Source organism: Hippoglossus hippoglossus, chromosome 22 (genome assembly GCF_009819705.1).
Source record: "Hippoglossus hippoglossus isolate fHipHip1 chromosome 22, fHipHip1.pri, whole genome shotgun sequence".
Lineage (NCBI taxonomy): Eukaryota > Metazoa > Chordata > Actinopteri > Pleuronectiformes > Pleuronectidae > Hippoglossus > Hippoglossus hippoglossus.
In genome coordinates, this window is record NC_047172.1 from 4,959,299 (window position 1) to 4,978,018 (window position 18,720).

Sequence of the window (18,720 nt, forward strand, 5' to 3'; positions counted from 1 at the left end):
GTAAGTGCAGAGTCGAATTTGGTTTGATTTGGACACTCGATACCTTTGATATTAATACATTTTGAATACAGAGGCGACCAATGCTCTGTGGCAGCCGTGGCTCGGACTCAACAACGTAAGATACGTACAAAACAGGACATCTGAGGACATCATCTTGGACTCTGGGAAACTGGAATGGATATTTTTTTTACTTCTTTCCTCCGTCCATGCATCCATCATCTATACCTCTTTAACCTTTGAGGGTCTCAGGGGGGCTGGAGCCAATCCCAGCTGACAATGGGTAAGAGGCAGCGTACGAGTACACATATAGAAACAAAACAACCACATTCACATTCACACCTACGGGCATTTTTAGAATTTCCAATTAACCTAGGCTGCATGTGTTTGGTCTGTGGGAGGAAGTCGGAGTAAGAAGTGATAAATCTTTCATGAAAACAGTCATTAGAAGTTGGAGTGGATTCGTTTTCCGTTGATCCATCAAGCGTTTTACAAAGAAAGCATGAATGTGATTCAGCAGGAGCTTGAATATTTCATGCTCATCCTCTTGTGACGCTCTGCTGCAGATCCCACTGCTGCAACCAAAACTGTCATTCAGCATCTGTCTAAAATGTCCAGACTCTCCTGTTTGAAAGTTGGAAAGTGGAGGAGCCGGAGGAGCCGGGATCCCCTGCAGCAGAACACTTACACAGGGAGGACAGCAAATCGCTTTTGTACTAAAATAATTTTTAGAAACAGTTTTCAGTGCAGCTGTTCTCACGAAACGACTGGCGTTTGCATCCGGTGGCAAACTCACAGGCCGACTTCGTTTCAGATTCACTTTGTGTTGCTCTCACCAGCCTCAGAAGAATCTCTGAGCTCCCAGATGAAATACAGCGAAGGAGACGGAGATCAGAAGCAGCGAGTCTGATCACATTCAACACATTCTCCACGTCGCATTAAAGGACTATACTGGGAGACGTAATTTGTCTTGGTAAATTCAATTACATTTACAGCTTGTTAAACTTACACATTTGCTCAGAGACAGTTTGAATCAGTCGCCTTTCGAGAGCGTTCGAATACCGTGAGAAGCACGAACACCTCTAGTCTTTAGCGTGTGCTACTCACTGGGGGTTTCATGTGCTTGTTTTTCAGGCACAGGAAACAAAAGATGATGTTTGGTGCAAACTTTAAACAATCAAGAAAAAAGGCCTGTAAAACGATCACGATGACGGATCATCATTTAAACAGGTTTACAGCCTCCGTAAGTGGATTTTCGTTTCTCACTGTCAGACAGTGGGAGAAATAGCTGCCTGGAAGGAAGAAAAAACAATCTGAACACTTTGAAATTTGTGGCCAGTATAAGATTAGTTATGCAATTCTCAGTTAAGGGACTAAAACATGATCCTGTAACCGTGCAGCCGCCGACACGTGAACCCAGGTCAGGTCCTCAGTATTAAGTATGGTGGGAATTTGAAGAGAAGGGAAGTTTATTTTTGTAATTCAACTGCAAGTTGTTATAGAGTAATATATTTCAGTGTGATTGTTTTTTTCCCCATGTACAATATTAACTTAAATTAAAGGAGGCAGTCTTCCCCCGTGATCGGAGTCACCAGCTTGTTCCGCCCTTGGTTTTTCAACCTGTGCACCATTAGCCGCTCGGTTGATTTGACGCCTGACACTCGAGCATCGGACGTGGGATGGAAGGACGCATTTGTCGACAGCATTTGGAAGAGCCTTCGAAATGGGACGGCTGAGTCGCACCCCCGTGACACAATCGGTCTTCAGAAGCAGCCTCGGAAAGATGCAGCCCCGTGATTTAGACACAGCTATCACCTAGTTGGCGGCGGTAATCAACAGAGGTTTTTTTTCACGAGGTGCAGTGGCGTTTGGATTTAACCTCCGGCCTCTTGATGAAACAGAGGCAGCGCTGACTGTGAGTCCGAGTGGAGCCGAGTAAAGGTTCTTTTGTGACTCAGTGCGACAAACCACCATGAAACAACCTTCCGCCTCTGCTGCCTCTCTACACAAAACACACGGGTCAGTCCCCCCCCATGCTCGCGTTGTGAAGGACTACTTCTCGCCTCCACAGCTTCAAACAACGAGCGCGATGTGTCCCGGTCACCATGGTGATCAGGAGAGCAGCAGGGAGCTTCAGGGGAGATGCCAAGTCAGCTGCAGCCGCCTCGCTGTGTTTCAACTGGTTCCATGTTTTCTATATGCGTCTCGTGGCTTTTATCATTACGGCATCAGCAGGATTAATCAGGGCACTTCATTAGTTCCTTAATTGGTCACATGGAAAATGCAAAGCTGGCATTTCGCTACATGCAACAATCAGCTGCTTATATGCAAATACAAAAAAGGACAACGTTATCAACACATGGGACATGGGACAGAAACGTGTCCCAGTCAATTACAGCTGCGGGACGACCTCCCCCACTGAGCCACGAGCTAATGAAGCAGAAAGCGTCTGGCGTCCACCTTAAGTGAGCTGCCATGTCCGCGAGGAGCAAAGGAGAAATAAAAAAGAAACACGGGCAGATCTCTTCCATCACAGACTCTGTGGGAAACTCCATTGATGGAGCGAGCGAGCGAGCGAGCGGCGGCGGCGAGATTCACACAAGAGCTCCACACTGAAGAGGAATATTAGATCCGTCATGGGGGAGCGTGTGTGTTTCTGGCATTAAGATTCAGCGAGGGACGTGCGGAGCTGCCGATCTGTTGGCCGACCTGACAGGAGGGATCAGATCTGCTCAGAGCCACATTAACATTCCTGCGTCTTGGAGGTGCTAATGTGTCCGATGTCTCTCTGCCCATGAATAAACACACATCCATCACTTAACAGCCGTCCTTCGTTAACGGAAACGCAGTTTGCATTTTAAGCGTGCACGGCTGCATCCAACACAGCAGCTTCAAACGCAACCTCTCCAAACTGCGCCACCTACAGGCAATGGGAGTAATTACAGCAGCTCAAAGTTACAAATCTGCCGACCAGCACCTCTGAAGACGTAGTTAACGAAGACATTATACTACGTTTGTTTAATTCGTACAAAATGAAGTTGTTTTGCGGTTTATGGATGATTATGTGTCTGATCAACATCGTAGTGATGTCGAGCTTCTAATCTGTCGCTCGTTGGCAAGAACAGGAACACGCACATTTGCCAAAATCGCGAACAATTTCTTCAATGCGAAGATAAGTTACACAAAAAGACTCATTGCCTGCAGGGGGCGCAGGACAGTGACCAGACAGGCTGCGTTAAATTTGATTTATAATCCACCATCTTCATATTCCATCTATGGGGAGAGGAGAGTCAAATGTGTGTAAGTGTATGTAAATGTACTGTATGTGTGTGTCAGTGTGTCAGTGTGCGAGTCTGCTCACATGTTGCCGTGCGCGGACCGTGTTTCTCAAAACCACCTACACGTGTGAAACCTTGATTCTACAGATCGTCCAAGTGTGAAATTGGATGCTGTACGGCACAAATGTATTTACCCCTCCCCCCCCCCCCCCCCCCCCCCCTCCTCCTCCTCCTCCTCCTCTCCATCAAACCCCTCTCTCCACTCTGTCCCTCGTTCAATGTGTTGCAGATGGTCTAAAGGAGAATGTGGCGCTTTACACCTCTGAAATCACAGCTACAGCTACGGCTGATAAATCCGAAAACCTGAAAATGCTAAATATTAAAAAGGATGTAACTGTAGTTCTTGCATTTCAGCCGTTTTAACTACAGATTGCAGATTTGATATCAATGTGAATCACTTGCATTTAGATGGGAATGTGTCCTTCCAGACAGGCAATGGTTTCAGTTCATGCCACAACAGTTGGTGTTAGATTTCATTTCTGCAAATTCATGTGCAAACAACTTGAAGTAAAATTAGTTTAAGACCAAAAATAGATCAAATTCACATTATGATTTGTCTTATTCTTTACCTCCTTGGTTTAAATATCAAACCTCTGCTACAACTCATCAATAACAAGCCACAACAGAGCATTGTAACGACAGACAGTGTGATATCCCATCATGGGATGGAACCTCGTCGAGCTCACTCACCTTCAGCTTGTGCTCGTGCTCCTTGTTCACCCGAGACAGCAGCTGGGCCTTGCGTCGGTTCAGGGCGTCGATGAGGGCGTCGCACTGAGCCACCAGACACGCCTCGAACTCCACGCCGTTCTCCTGCAGAAGAGACGCACACAGAGGCTGGACGATCTCACGAGTAAAGTATCAAGCAGGCTGAAAACACGTGGGAACCTTCAACAGGACATATACTGACTGATGCAGACTTTCACAGCTACTCTAATTGCAGCATTAACCCTGAAATATACAGCAAATGTAAGATTTATGTTTATTATCTCACTTTTTCAGTTGCATCATCCATCAGCGAGGTGGGTGGATAAAACCAACATGCAGCACCAGCACCACGGGACGATGACTGATTAATGTTCCTACAACTACGTCCAGTATTATTCATTTTCACACATCCCAAACTTATCTTCTCCTCCTCCTCCTCCTCCTCCTCCTTCGTCACCTCCTCTCCTAACTTATCTTCATTGTTTTTCCCTCCCTCACGTCTTCGTCGGGCGTCATCTCACAATAACCAGCGATGGCATTTAATCCCCCCCTCCTCCTCTCATCAGCCTATGACGAATCTATTCTTGCTCAACGTGAGGCGTCACAGAATGAAACCAACATCCTCACACACACACACACACAACAATTTAACTTTGCAAACACTGAAACTCACAGAGGGAAAAGCGGCCTCCTGTTGCTATGGCAATGCAACAGTTTTATAGAATGTAATGTCGTTATTGATTCAATAAATCCTGACAGTCTGTGACTCATGCACTTTTCGCTGGTGGTTGACTGATACAGGTTTTCAAAAGGCAGAGCTGCCAATGGTTGATATACATATTCCCAATGTGTGTGTGTGTGTGTGTGTGTCTATGTGTGTCTGTGTGTGTGTGTGTGTGTGTGTGTGTGTGTGTGTGTGTGTGTGTGTGTGTGTGTGTGTGTGTGTGTGTGTGTAAGTACCTGGATGTGCTGCACCATGTTTCTCAGCTGGACCAGAAACTCCTTGGCCTCAGTGGCTCGGTCTGACAGGCCGGTGAGAGCCTGGGACAGCTGACCCTGCAGAGAGCACAGAGAGGACGTCGTCACACAGAAGCAGATACATGGATCTTTACGCACATATTCAAATAGCAGTAGATCAGAAACACGCCAATAAGTCCTGTAGATGGAATCAGCTTCTATTTAAGAAGGGCGGCTGTAGCTCAGGGGTTAAAATGTCAATCAGGAACAACTAGGATTTCTTGCATCTCTCTTTCCTGTCACCTCATTGTGGTAAAAGCAAGATTAATCATTTCTGAATTAAACTTAAAAATAAGACAAAACTCATGAAAATGCTGAGAATTAAATACCATAGAATAGATTTTAAAAGCTATAACAACAAAAACTATAAGACATTTAAACCATAAATAGAAGATAAGATAAAAACACAGACTAATCATATTAACGAACAGATAAAACTGAATAAAATGTTGTTATGTATCAGGCAGATCGACTCAATGACTCAAAACCCTGACAGCAAAGACAAAGGCAGGCAGCATGAGATTCAAAACAGTAAAGTTATTTTTAATGCAGATTTCTTGATAATATACAACAATATACAGTATCTGGTTCATCACTGTATTTAACCGTCAGTTTTGTCAGTTCTTAAGTTTTAGATGAAGTCAAAAGTGTAGAGGAGTCAATGAGAAAACAAAGCTGCTTTATATCTGCTGAGAATCTGACATTTCTAAAACCTCATTCTCACAAACAAACGACATTTCCCGCTCAAGCTAAAGACGACTAATGAAGAATGAAGCGCTCGACTGTTGGAGGGGTTTAAAAAAAAAAAAATTGGGTTTTTTTGTTCCTGGGCTGATGGGAAATGCGGTTGTTTTGGATGACACACAAGAGCTACTGTTTGGACAGTTCACATACATGAAGCAGGGCTGTGTGAACAAGGAGGTGACGGAGCGAGAGGACGCGGCCTGACCCTGTGGGAACCTCGCTCGGTTGAGTGAACCAGACAACCGTCAACTCAGGGAGCGTATTGTCTCCTGGGAGGAGAAGAGGGTACTGCATGGGCGGTAAATAATACAAAAAAAAAAATCACTTCAGCTCCGGAAGACAGCAATAAAACCAGCAAGTAGCTGATACAGTGGAAAACGCTGAGAAAACATCCCATCGTGCGCAGGACGCTGCTCCATGTCAAACCCGGCCCTGGGATTCTGACGCTGCCCCCGGTCAAATGGGAAGCTGTGTGCGGGGGCCAGCAGCCGACCTTTGACCTCAGAGTTTGGGAATCCATGACAGCTGTCGCTAACATGAGGCGACTGCACCCAGGGACAGTCTGAGCCGGGAGCAGCTGAGCAAAGACTGGAATGTAAACGTTCCAGGACTGGGTCGGACTTCAAGAAACTTCCTCTTTGTTAACATGGGAATCACATTTCCACGTCCCGAGAGACGAGCAGGAGTGAAGACACATGTTTTATTGTACATATTTATAGATGTTAAGGAATTATGGGTGTCACCAATGCTCATTTTCATCATTGTTTAATAACTTGGCCTAGGAATTATCACTTGTCCCCAGAGCCTAAAGTAACCTCTCTAAATTGGACCCAAGTATTTTAACTTATAATATTATAAAACAGAGAAATGAGGCAGATTCTCACATTTAAGATGAAGGAACTAACCAATATTTAACCAAAAACAATGTAAAATATAAACTGATTATCAAACTTCAAGCACAGAAGTTTAGTTCTCCTCTCAGATTCAGTGACGGACGCTGAGGGAGCTCCGGCTTCTCCTCCGCCGGTGGACAGTCGGCGTGCGATCAGTGACAGAGCAGATGAAATGAAAAGCACTTGATTGTCTGCAGGCGTTTTTCCACAGTGTCTGTTGAAGAGCCTGCAGAGCTCAGTCCTCAAAACCAGGTCAGAACGTGCCGGGAAAGTAAAGGACGTCTTATTTTCTGCTCAGCTCGCGGCTACGTCCCGATTAAAGACAGATTTCAGCAACAGATGGGTGGAGGAGCAAGATGGGACCGGAACCAAAGAGATGGAGGGGGGGGGGCTTTTCACTTAATTAGCACGTATGCAGCTAATAAAGAGAACAGTGGAAGATGTAAACTAAGGCCGGCTGCTCATTTCAAGCCAAACACGATTGATTCTTATCTCATCCGGTATTAGCTCCGTTACCAACAGTTGGGTTGATTGGAAACTCAGTCCATTGGCAAATTTAAGCTTATTCAAGCATGTTCAAGCAAAAAACATGTTAGTATTGTTTTCATATAAAACAATGGTGGTGTCATGTAAACAAACTGGCATTTAAAGGGTTAAAATAGTGATAGTTTTGTGTCACTGCCACTTTCGTCCTTAACGTCATCAGAGGATCTGTTTTTAAAACAGTGAACAAGGGTCAAATAATAAATAACACAACCAGAGGCCTTTTTTAAAAAAAACATTTCTTCCTGGTGTGTTTTAGGTTTTGAAAAATGCTAAAAACAGAAACTGAACCCCCGACAACATCAGAGTAAATTATCACTTGCGGCCGACACAATGAGATTTCCATCAGTTTCCGGGATGATTGATGAGAACTATTAGCGATAAGTTGCCCTGCATGATATTTACATCTCATCATTCTTGGAATTTGCATTTTCATTCCTTGCCATGGGAAACGGATTTCACCGACATGGCGTGATTCAAGCTCTTGTAAATTTAGCTCTGGCAGATACTGTACCCTCGGAGAGTCGAGCGTTTCCCTTTTTTTTTTTACAATTTTACCTCAACAATTCTCCTCTTACATTAATGCAAAGCGACTTCGAGTCGGCCCCGGGGGATTAAAATACATCTTGTTAACGTGGGAAAGTAGAAATAAAAGCATCCTGCTGCGTTGAGGTGGAGAAGAGGAGGATGCTGGAATGTTTGGAATGTTGGGGGGGGGGGGGGTTGTTTAGGAGGTGATAGAGGGGCTTAGGATGTCCCTGCTATTTGGGAGCACTAATCAGCTCGGTAATTAAGATGAGTGGGAACACGTGCATGAAATGAATAATTCACCAGCAGCTCCGGGGCCGCGCGACATGTTTCTCCGCGGCCGAGCGAACTGTCCAATCTGTCGCGGGAAAAAGCGCGTCACAGCCAATTTGGATTAAAAGCGCCCCTCCCCCTCCAGGAAGTGGGAAGTGCAAGGACAGGAGGAGGTAGGTGTAATGTCACCGCTAAGCTCTTAAAGCCGCGCGCAAAGTAAAAGCGCTCCTCTTCAAGCTAATTATAAAACACACACACACGCATGTCCACAAAACGCTTCCCCGGCAGAGACGGATTCTGAGTTCCCGTAACCTACTTCCACAAAGCTGCATTAGCTCTCAGAGACGTTTTTTTTAAGTGCCCCGCTGGTTCTCGGGGCTGGGGGGGTAAATACTCTCTCTGATGTTCTTTAAACACGTCTTTAGGCTCACTTAATCCCGAGTGCAACACCACACTCATTTGGTTACACACTGTAAACAGATGTAAAGTGAAGGTCAACTTCTGGTGACAGAAAACACCATACAAATAAAAACACACACACACACATACACATGCTAAATATCAGCGATGAAAGAAATTGAAATCAGTGTAATTTTCCACAGCGTGATCAGCGATTGTGTTTCCCCCCCCCCAAAGTATCAGCACCCGGAGACTCCAACATGAAAGGTTGGCGTTGTTTACATGAACTGCCGCAGCCCTCGGAGAGAACACACTCTGCATTATTAAGCAGGGCGGCGATGATATTTAGCGTCTCGGGAACCTTTGTGTTGTTAAAGATTAAGCTCGCACGTCCTCCGACGAGCTGGAGAAAGTTAAGACTTGGCCAGATTGTGATGCTGCTCCGTGCGTAACAAGATCCCACATGAAACCGTCCTCCACAAGCGCGACCTAAGTGGCTGGTGCATTATTCATGTGCCGTCATCAATAATACAGGAGAAGTCGTTAACTATCCACACACAGAAAGTGAAGAAACCCCGATAATAAGAGAAGGGGGGGGGGGGGGGGGGGTATTTTTAAAGTTGCCACAGTTTCTCCATGTGAGAAACTTGAGTCCTGATTGGACGGACACCTGGGACAACACGGCAGGAAATGGGGCAGATGTGATCTATTCTCGTCTGCGCCGGATTTATCTGGCGAGGGCGGCGTCTGCTGCACAGGATCAAGTTTCCTACCTGCGGGTTTATTTTGGCTGTGTCACATAAATGACACCTGGTGAGAAGAAACCAGAGGAACAGTGGAGGGAAGAGTGTCGTCCTGCGGCACATGTGGAAGAGGAAGAGGAGGAAGAGGAAGCAGTGGTTTCCTAGAGAGCTGTGTCACAACTGGAGCCAAACCAGGTCAGTCAGCTCAGCAGCATCTGAGTCTGTGCCGTTCTTTGGATTTAATATTTCATCCTCACTCATTATTTGTCAAATTTAAACCGATGTAATCTACATCTTCTCTTCTGAACCTTCTCTGCACATTTTTCGTCACAATATGATGCAAGTTGAGTGGATTTTCCACAACGTGTAATCCACTTTTGTAATGATGGGCCTCATTCACTAATCGTTCTTAAGAAGATGTACGAGCATCATTAGGTGTGATAGGGAGAGAACTGAGCCAATCAGATCATTGGCTTTAGTGGGCTGAGCCAATAATCTATTGTTCACCACTTATCTATGCATGACAACAGATCAGAACTGTACTGAAACATTTCACAGTAGAGAATCAAACTGACAACTCAGGAACTTCACCAGGAACAAAGCTAGAAAACCGTATTAAGTTTCAAGATGGCGAGTATTTATGGTGTAAAGAGCATTTAAGGTTAACGGTTTATAAACAACAGGGATGTTGCTATGGTTACAGGCAGCCTGATTGAATCATCCTGACGAACTATAACCAGGCTGTCCCATTTCGAAGGGGTCTTCAAAGACGACCGACAAACGCGTCCTTTCATCCCCGAGCAACGAAGGTTCCAACGGGTGGATCAAGCAAACATTCCCAGGATTCATTGCGCTTTGGCAATAAACTGTTTTTCAAAGGGATAATGGCGGTGGCAAGAGACAAGACCAACATCTCAGGCTTCAACTCAAATAGAAAACATTACAGATGTTAAAAAAAAAACAAAGGGAGTTCAAACTTTCTCGTTGTGTCCAAGTGCAGCTCTGTTGCTAAGCGACAGCGGTGAGGCCCGGGACAAGCTGGTGACGCAAATCATGGAAATCCTCTGAAAACGAGACCGTCTCATTGGGACACAGCTAATGATGGATTCCTGCGAGCCAACCGGAAACAAGTGTTCTCTATCGAAATTCTACATCTGCTCTTTCATATACAAAATGTTTTTTGTGTTTTTTACCTTTTTCAAGCTCTTTGATTCGCTCCATGAAACCTGGAAACATGTTCTGAAGCAGGAAGATGTTTCTTCTCTGTGGAATCTTGTATTAAATCCAGTTTGCTTGACTTTTGCTCTGCCAGGTCTGGGTCAGAGCCGTGAGGGCCGACTGAGGATAATTGCATCAGTGCCTCTTTGAAGGTTGTGACTTTATGAGAAAATAAAAAAGATAAAAAACAATGTGGATGATGATTAAGCTGATAAAAATGATGGCGTTGTTAAAATCCGGGTCACTGCAGGTTTGAACCTGCGCGGAGCCTCTGCTGCAGAGTCCACTTTTCTTATGAAACTCGTTTAACGTTGGAGGAGCCAGATGTAACGGAGCCTGATAAATTATTCAAATGTTGAAAAGCTCCGAAAAAATTAAACACCTTGTTTTGGTTGAAACTCATTTATGTACAGACAGAAGGAGGAATAATAAAAAAAAAAATACATTTTCCCTCCACAGACCACAAAGGGAAATTAGCACAGTGGAGTTTGGAAGCATTTATCTCTCTCCAGCTCGTCGCCCGGAGCGATTTGAAATATTCAGTTCCCACCAAGAGAAGTTCCACATAAATATGTCAAAAACAAAAAATATCTTCTGTGGATTCTCGAAGAACCCGAGATGCAGCCTGGACGTGAAACATATTGTTTTGTCAGATTTCATTCGTTCTACCCACTGATGAGACGTCCACCATGTCTCCTGCTCAGTCTTTCATTAACTTCCTTTCTTTGGGCATTCTGGGTCATTCTCCTCTTTCTTGTTCTTTATCTTCTTTCAAAAACATTTTCACAGTTTATCTCTTTACATGGCAGCTCGAGGGGGAAATATCTGCAGCATCAACCTGAACAGCTTCAACTCATCCGACCCCCCCCGTCAGCCCCAAGTCCTGCCTTTGTCCTCAGTCTCATCCCCTTATCAGTGAAATACAGTCTGCTATCATGAACTGTGTCTTTTAGCTGCACAGAATCACTCACAGAGAAGACGAGACAGGAAAAGATTTAGTCCAAATTAATCAGCAATGAAAACCAGACGACAAGAAACGTCCCCAAAAACTTTTGAACACCTCCCAGGGAACAGTTAAGGGCCTTTTTCAGACCTGAGCCGCAGACGTTACCTGAAAGGTCAGTTCTTCTTAAAGTCCATGCAACCATCTGACCTTTAAGCCACAGTCCAGAGCACCTAACTGGTCATTTATACAAAAACTGAACCGTGACATTAAATTAAATATCCAGGTCGGATGAACAGTGAGGAGGAAAAACAGAAGTTAAGAGAAACAGCTTGGTTTGCTGACAGAACCAAAATGGAACCAGCTAGAACCCGACCCTATTGGTCAGTGAAATCCAATGCATACTCACTGCTGTTGTGTGGTTGTCAATGGTAACACAGTTGCCATGCCGAACGCCTTAGAGTTCGAACGTTTATCTAATAAATAACAGTTTTTTTCATGTGTACAGTAAACACGGCACATTTCACCTCGTCTGCAGGTTCATACATCCCAGTGGAGCCGTTTCCTGCAGGTCGTCACGCAGCAGAACCGACGGTGGACACAGTGGATGCAGACTGACAGTCGGTCTCATTACAGCTACAGCAGGAGAGGAGGATCCCGCCCCCTGTGTCTGACTTTTCAAGGCTTTTCCTTCTGCTCCCACCGGGTTCAGGCAGAACGGCGGGGAGCTCGTGCAGAAATAAAATCAACTGCCGGAGACAATATCGACCTGAAGACGGAGACGAGGCTTTTAATATTCCTGCTCTGTGTGTCCTCATTATCTTGGTTTTTTGGGGCATGTTGGATGAGAGATTCCAGAGAACCTGCCTGTCTCGGCTCTTCTGGGTCAGGGCGTGCGGGCCGTCAGGAGGCTCGGCATCGAACACACGGGGACACTAAAAAGCAGCACATGTGCACGATACGAGAGAGAAATTCCTCAAATTTCTCACGTCGAGAAGCGTTTTCCGCTCGTACGCAGAGAGCTCAGGGTTCAAATCTCCTCTGCTGCCTCAGATTTATCTCTGCTCTCGTGGCGAGAGGGCAAATTACTAATTCTCTGCTACAATCTGAGACTTATTTTCTGCAAAACCCACGCATCCTCTTGGCTTAAGCCTCCATTTGATTAATCACCTTTAATTGCCACTAAACAGCGCGAGGTGACAGAGCGTGACCCAGATCGCACTTGGGGTCGTGCACAACGTCTGATGGCATCGGCTTAGAGCTGAGGACCCCTCGCTATGTGGAGATTTAACAGCCTGACGATGCCCCTTTACTCAATCTAATGTGATTCACTGAGATTAGCACAGACAGTCCTGTCAACACACAAAAACCCTGCGACACAAATCCGTGGAGGCAGAGCACAGCTCGACGTGTCGCTCTTAAATTTCTACTCATCTGTTGTAACTGAAATTGACTTTGGAGACATGAAATTGATTAGCATCGTGGTTTAGCCACGGTCACGCAATCCAAGGCAGGCGGGGGGGGAGGGTCGGAGATAAACCACAATGGTTTTTTTATTGCCTATGAGACCAGTGGAGAGGTCAAAGGAGAAGATGCGTGAGCACATGCCAGAGAAGGAGCATGAAGAAGTGGGAGTAATGATCTGAAGCGGCGTGCACACATGTGGAGTGGAGGGCGGGCACGGCTGACAAGCATCTGGGATGGATTCCTCGTGGGGTCCAGTATCTTAGAGACCTCCGCTGCTCTGCACTACATCAAGAGGGATTTGGTTGCCATGGCGGCAGGTGGTGCAAGTCTTTCTCCGTGAAGAGAGAGAAACCGAGACGGAGCGAGCGAGCGAGCAGGGTTTGTCCCAGTGTAACGAGCCGATACACCAAGAAACGGCGATTAAAAGGCAGGAGGATCTTATGAAAAGATAGAAGCACGGAAGAGTGTGTGCTGCTGCTACATGCTCAGCTCTGAAATGTAAATGCTGCAATTGTGGGTTTACAGTGTCTTATTAAAAATGTTTTAGGACTGGAACTCCGGAAACTGTTAGGCCAACCGCTTTCACATGAGCTCAAACGCTCAAAGATCTCGTCGTCTTTCTAAGTTGACATCTTCCTCTAGGTCAACGTATAATGACACCTCGTTTTCCTCTTGAGCATTTTGTATTCGTCCAGTTTTTCGCGAACAAGGTTCAAGTATAAAACGTCCTGTGTCAACATTAGACGATGATGCTGACAAATAAACTCAGGTAAACAAACACGCAGCTTTGATTAGTTTGAGTAAAAACAGAGAAGCAAGATGTTTGTGTTATGGATAATAAAACCATGATCAATGATAAATCCACAGAGAGAATCATCATCTGCCGTTTCCTTCAGCTCAGCAACGCATGTTAGCATCTTTCAGCATCACTGTTTTGGTTCTAAACTATTTCAGCTCCTACAGTTCCTCTGAATATCCACAGTGCATCACCTGACCCAGCACATGACAACAGACAGACACAGCTCTCCACTGTCAGGTACTTACAGATAAACGACTTAATTAGCCAGGTACATTTTATGATTCTTTTACGACAATCTAGAGGAAGCCATTGCCACCACTTTGGCTTCACGTCCTTGAGATTCTAACACTGTGACCATTCTACAAAAGAGCCATTGAAGCATCCGTAAAAAATCTGCGGGATATCGAACACAGTCTCATTTCTTTCCCTGACGATCTGTGCGAGGAACACCCCGAAGCTTCAAAAGATGCCCATCGCCAGCGCTGCCAGCCCCCGAGCTCTACGCCATCTGCTCCCGTTCTGTCGGCGGCAGCTTCAGATGACAGGTCAGGAAGAAGCAGGTGCCCCGATGGAAGCCAAAAAAAACGGGGCCAACGGGCAGGATACTGGCACCAGCTTCCCCGGTACCAGTGATTGGTTTCTAAAAATACTACCTCACCTCTTCTTTTTCTGCCATTTTATATCCGGGAGAGAAGAAGAAGAAGAAGAAGAAGAAGCAGAAAAGGGCCGGCGACTTTTCAACTGATGGCAATTTGATGAGAGTGAAGCGCTCAACTCCCCCTCTGATTTTTCCATCAATTTTACAATTGCCCTGAAGATCTGAGGTGGCACACTATCACAGCATCATCAAGGAGAGATGATGGGACTGGAGGTTTGTTAAAGGGCGGTTTTCAAGATAAATAAGACCAGTGTGTGTGTGTGTACTCGTTTTTATTACCTCTTTAGGACCTCTCCCATCATAAACACTGACCTTTTCAGAACCAGTGGACCTCATGGGGACCAAAGCTCATTATTAATGAAGCAAAACGTAATTTCAGAGCTGGTGGTGAAGGCGACAGGTCGGATGGGAATAGTGGTCAGGTTATGGTTCGGCATGAATCGGTCATTGCTAAGGTTGGGGATAAGGTTTATGTATAGGCTGTCCACAATGAATGGAAGTCAATGAAAAGTCCTGAATGGACACATGCCCCATATTGGGATTGTGTAAACACACATTTGTGCATGTGGTCCAGGTATTACTTGTGTTGTGGGGACCTTAATCTGTTTACACAATCCCAATATGGTGCATGTGCCCATTTCATTTTAAGGTGAGGACATGTCTAGGTTCAGGTTCAGGTTTATGTTTAGGTTAAGGGTTAAGTTTAGGTAAGGGTTAGGCAAGTAACTATGGGTGAGGTCAGAGTAAGTCTCCAGGAAATCAATGTACGTCAATGTAACGTCTTCTGAAGCCATGGAGACTGTGTGTGTGTGTGTGTGTGTGTGTGTGTGTGTGTACCGAAGAGCATCTATATCCAGCTCTACATCCTCCCTCTTCACTGGAAGCTGGACTGTGGGGGTGAGGGTTGCTGGTGCAGAGGCATTGACATAAACCCACCTCTGCCTGCTGAGGCCTTCCTGCCCACAACAACCCATCAGCCTCACAAACAGCATCTCTCTCTCGCTCTCTCTCTCTCTCTCCACACTACAGGCCTGAACCTGCACTTCACCACTCTCTCCTATGAGTTCCAATATTAGCTCCTGTCTCCTGATCACCGGAGCTGTCAAAGCACAGGGGGGGGGGGGGGATGGAACAGACTCTACATGTGTGCAGCCTGAACGTGTCATTAAAAAGGAGAGAGAGGCAGATGTGATGGAGGCAGTTTCCTGATGATATAACAGAGGACTGCTGCTGGCTGTCCACTCGTGAACTGAATTACAAGCAGAGCTGCCTCCTGCACAGCTCTGCGCACCATGAGACAGCGGGGATCCCGGGTTGGAGACGTGCGCATTCATCCTCCGTGTGTCTGCGTGAAATGTGAGCTGGAGATTAAACTGTGTGTCTCAACAGGCCACTGGCTTGTGTGTATTATGAAACAGTCTTTTAAAAAACAGAGGTAACAACGAGCAGCTCAATGCGTCTGGATGCTGAGCGAAAAAAATGATTGTCATGGCGTATATACTTGTTGCTCAGCTCACACACACACACACACACACACACACACACACACACACACACACACACACAGAGGTAAACAACTTGGTGATTTTACGCACGTACCTTGTGCAGTTTCCACATTGCGCCCAGAGCCTTGACCTCGTGTGTGCCGTGCTTCCCTTCCTCCAGACACTGGTAACACACCGGCGTCTTACACTGCACACAGTACATGCTCAGGTTCTCCAGCTCGTGCTCCGTGCAGGTGGAGATCTTGCGGGGACTCGTGCGTCGACTTATCCGCCCCTGCGCCGGCGGCACCAGGCGATGCTTGGCGAGGGGGCCGCGGGGAGGATGGCACCGCAGGCGGCACGGGTCGCAGTAGAAGACGTCGCACTGCTCGCACATCACGCTGGCCTCCTTCGGACTCTTCTCGCAGAGCTGGCACTTGAGAGCGGCCGCCTTGCTCTGCTGGTACCGGTCCACCACCCCTTCCAGCACCCGGTTCTTGGGGAACCCGCGGAGACCCCGGTCGTCCAGGATGAGGCTGCGGTGACACTGCGGGCAGGTGATGCAGGAGTTGCGGGGGATCGGGGGCAGGGAGCCCGGCTGGGGCAGCAGGTGCTGCTGCGGGGGAGGCTGCGGGACCGTCGGGGGGAAAACCCGCACCCCGTTGGGTGATTTCTGGCACGGGGTGGTGGGTGCGCTCACGAAGCCCCCGTAGGAGCCGTACCCGCTGTCCGCCTCGCTGTACAGGCTCATTTTATCCAGATCCAGGTAATCATAGTCGGAGACGCCGGACCCGGAGGCTCGGCTGCTCTGTGGAGACTCCGCGTCGGGGGTCTGCACCAGGATATTCCGGGCACACGCCTGGCAAATGTTGTGGGAGCAGGGCAGGATGATGGGCTCCCGGAAAAAGGAGCCGCACACGGGGCATTTCAACTCTTCCTCCATCTCATCCATGTCTGCAGCAGGAAGGTGGGAGACTCCTCTGCGGTGCACAAACACACAAACACACAAACGCGCAGAAGTTAGCAGCTGATCGGTCTGCGGCTCGGCTCGTGCGTCACGGGAGCTCCTGTCTCTTGCTCCTGCGATGATTCGTCTGCAGGATCAACCTTCACCGGAGGAGACGCACCACAGGATCGGCCCAGACCCCCTCGGCCTGCACCAATCAGCAGCCAGCAGCAGCTCGCGCGCGCTCCCATTGGACCGGCAGTGGATTCCAAGCCGCCATTGGACGACTCGTGTGTCAGTGATGAGACGGTGATGAGCTTTGGATCCAGACAGTTGAGTCCGTGCACGTCGGTGAACGTGCGACTGCAGCCTTAGGTTGTTTACAGGGCTATAACAAGGAGAACATATCAATACTGTTAATCAACCAGTGACATGTGATCCACAGACACAACAAATCACCTGCTAGTGATTTCTCCACATGCTCCAACCAATGAGAATCCTCTGAACTGTCTTAATGAGGTTCTCTTAATCTGATTAGTCCAATAGCTGATTAATGGAATAAGTGTTCAGAGAATCAACTCGACATCAGATCAGCAGAGTCTTGGTTTAAAAAGCGACTAAAAACTCCGTAGAGGTTTTTGTGTATTTGATTATATTTAGTTTATTGGTTTAATATGTTTTTCTCAGCTCTCATTTTATTTAGTGAGGCTCCTTGTAACTGTGGTTTTTGATAAGCGCCATTAGAATCACAGTTTATTGACTTAATAAAGTGCAAAACTATCATCAGCAAAAATGCACCAAAAGCAATAAATCACTGATGTTTCCAGAAAGAAACATTATTATAAATCACTGTATCATTAATACTCAGGAACCGATGTGTAGGCAACACTTCACTGTTGGCTAGTTTGATTTATGGCACATCCACTAGAGCTGTTTCCCATTTTATAACATACTTAGGTGGGAAACACTAAATTATTGGACACATGTATTACATATCACATTTTTTACTCTGTCTCTGTCCACATGTGACATTCATTTTCAACCTTTTCTGTTTTATTAAATGTGCGTTTTTGTGATTTTGCGTCTGTCTCTGAAAGTTCTTAAATACAAATTGACACTTTGGAGCAATTTTCACTTTGTCCGGGTCGAGCAGCTCCACAGCAGAAACAAGGCTCTTTCCAACACCTCTCCCTCCAAACCAGGTTTCATTGGATTGTCTCTCTCAGAACGTGAACTTGTTTTGGATGCTTTCTGTTGGACAGACCCGTCCTCAGATGAGCATTGACCTCATCCAAGAGTGTTTGTCCTCACAGTTCAGCTGGAGATTGGGCTCCTCCATCACTGCCACAGTCTGGGTTGTAAACGCTGTCTCGTCTTTATTGTTCGTCCATTCGTCTTGAAACGTGTGACACTCTGATCGTACCTTTATTTTCTTGTGTTGTGCCATAATGCATCAAATGTGATACCATGAAATGGTGTGCCTTTCGGCATTCAATAAATTTGGTTATCAAAATAAAAATATTAAATATTAATATTTTATTATTAATATTAAATAATAACTTTAATTGATTAAAGTTACCTCGGGGCACCACCCTTCAAAGGAAGGGAAAAGATAGCCAATTTATTGATTAAGTCTCATAAAGGTACTAACTACAAATTTGGAACTCTGATTAACAATTAACTTAATAACTATAACCAAAATTACCATATAGATAGTTAGCTAAGTTGAAGGATATGGAGTACTTGACAGTGTAGAGGTTGGCAAAATTCACTTATGCAACATTAATGAAAAAACATTTGTGAAAGAAAAACATTTATTATGAATATAATAAAGGATAAAAACACAAATTACTAACGGTGTGATTACTAAACAAAGATAGGCATGTGAGTCTACATGTGTGTGTGTCGGTGTGAGCCAGCGTGCTTCCAAAATGGTGGCTGGCCAAAGAGATAACACCCGTCCCCCCCTATTGGAATGTTTACGACCTGTAGAGATAATGAGGTGAAGAGTTATGCGTGTGT

The 18,720-nt window shown here is 46.0% G+C and overlaps 1 protein-coding gene across 5 annotated transcripts in view; it reads right to left on the reverse strand.

Annotated features, from left to right (window-relative positions):
- The window catches only part of trim9 (tripartite motif containing 9), a 37,517-nt gene extending 20,633 nt beyond the window's left edge, over positions 1-16,884 (reverse strand). For 2 of the 5 annotated variants that reach the window (XM_034575695.1, XM_034575696.1), the window contains exons 1-3: positions 15,868-16,884; positions 5,004-5,099; positions 4,026-4,148 (exon numbers count right to left, since the gene is read on the reverse strand). In XM_034575695.1, coding sequence (XP_034431586.1) covers positions 4,026-4,148; positions 5,004-5,099; positions 15,868-16,704 — 1,056 coding nt within the window. In that variant the 5' untranslated portion in view covers positions 16,705-16,884. The remainder of the gene's footprint in view (positions 1-4,025; positions 4,149-5,003; positions 5,100-15,867) is intronic. The other 3 variants (XM_034575694.1, XM_034575693.1, XM_034575692.1) reach the window with 3 other exon arrangements.
- Between the last annotated feature and the right edge of the window lie 1,836 nt (positions 16,885-18,720).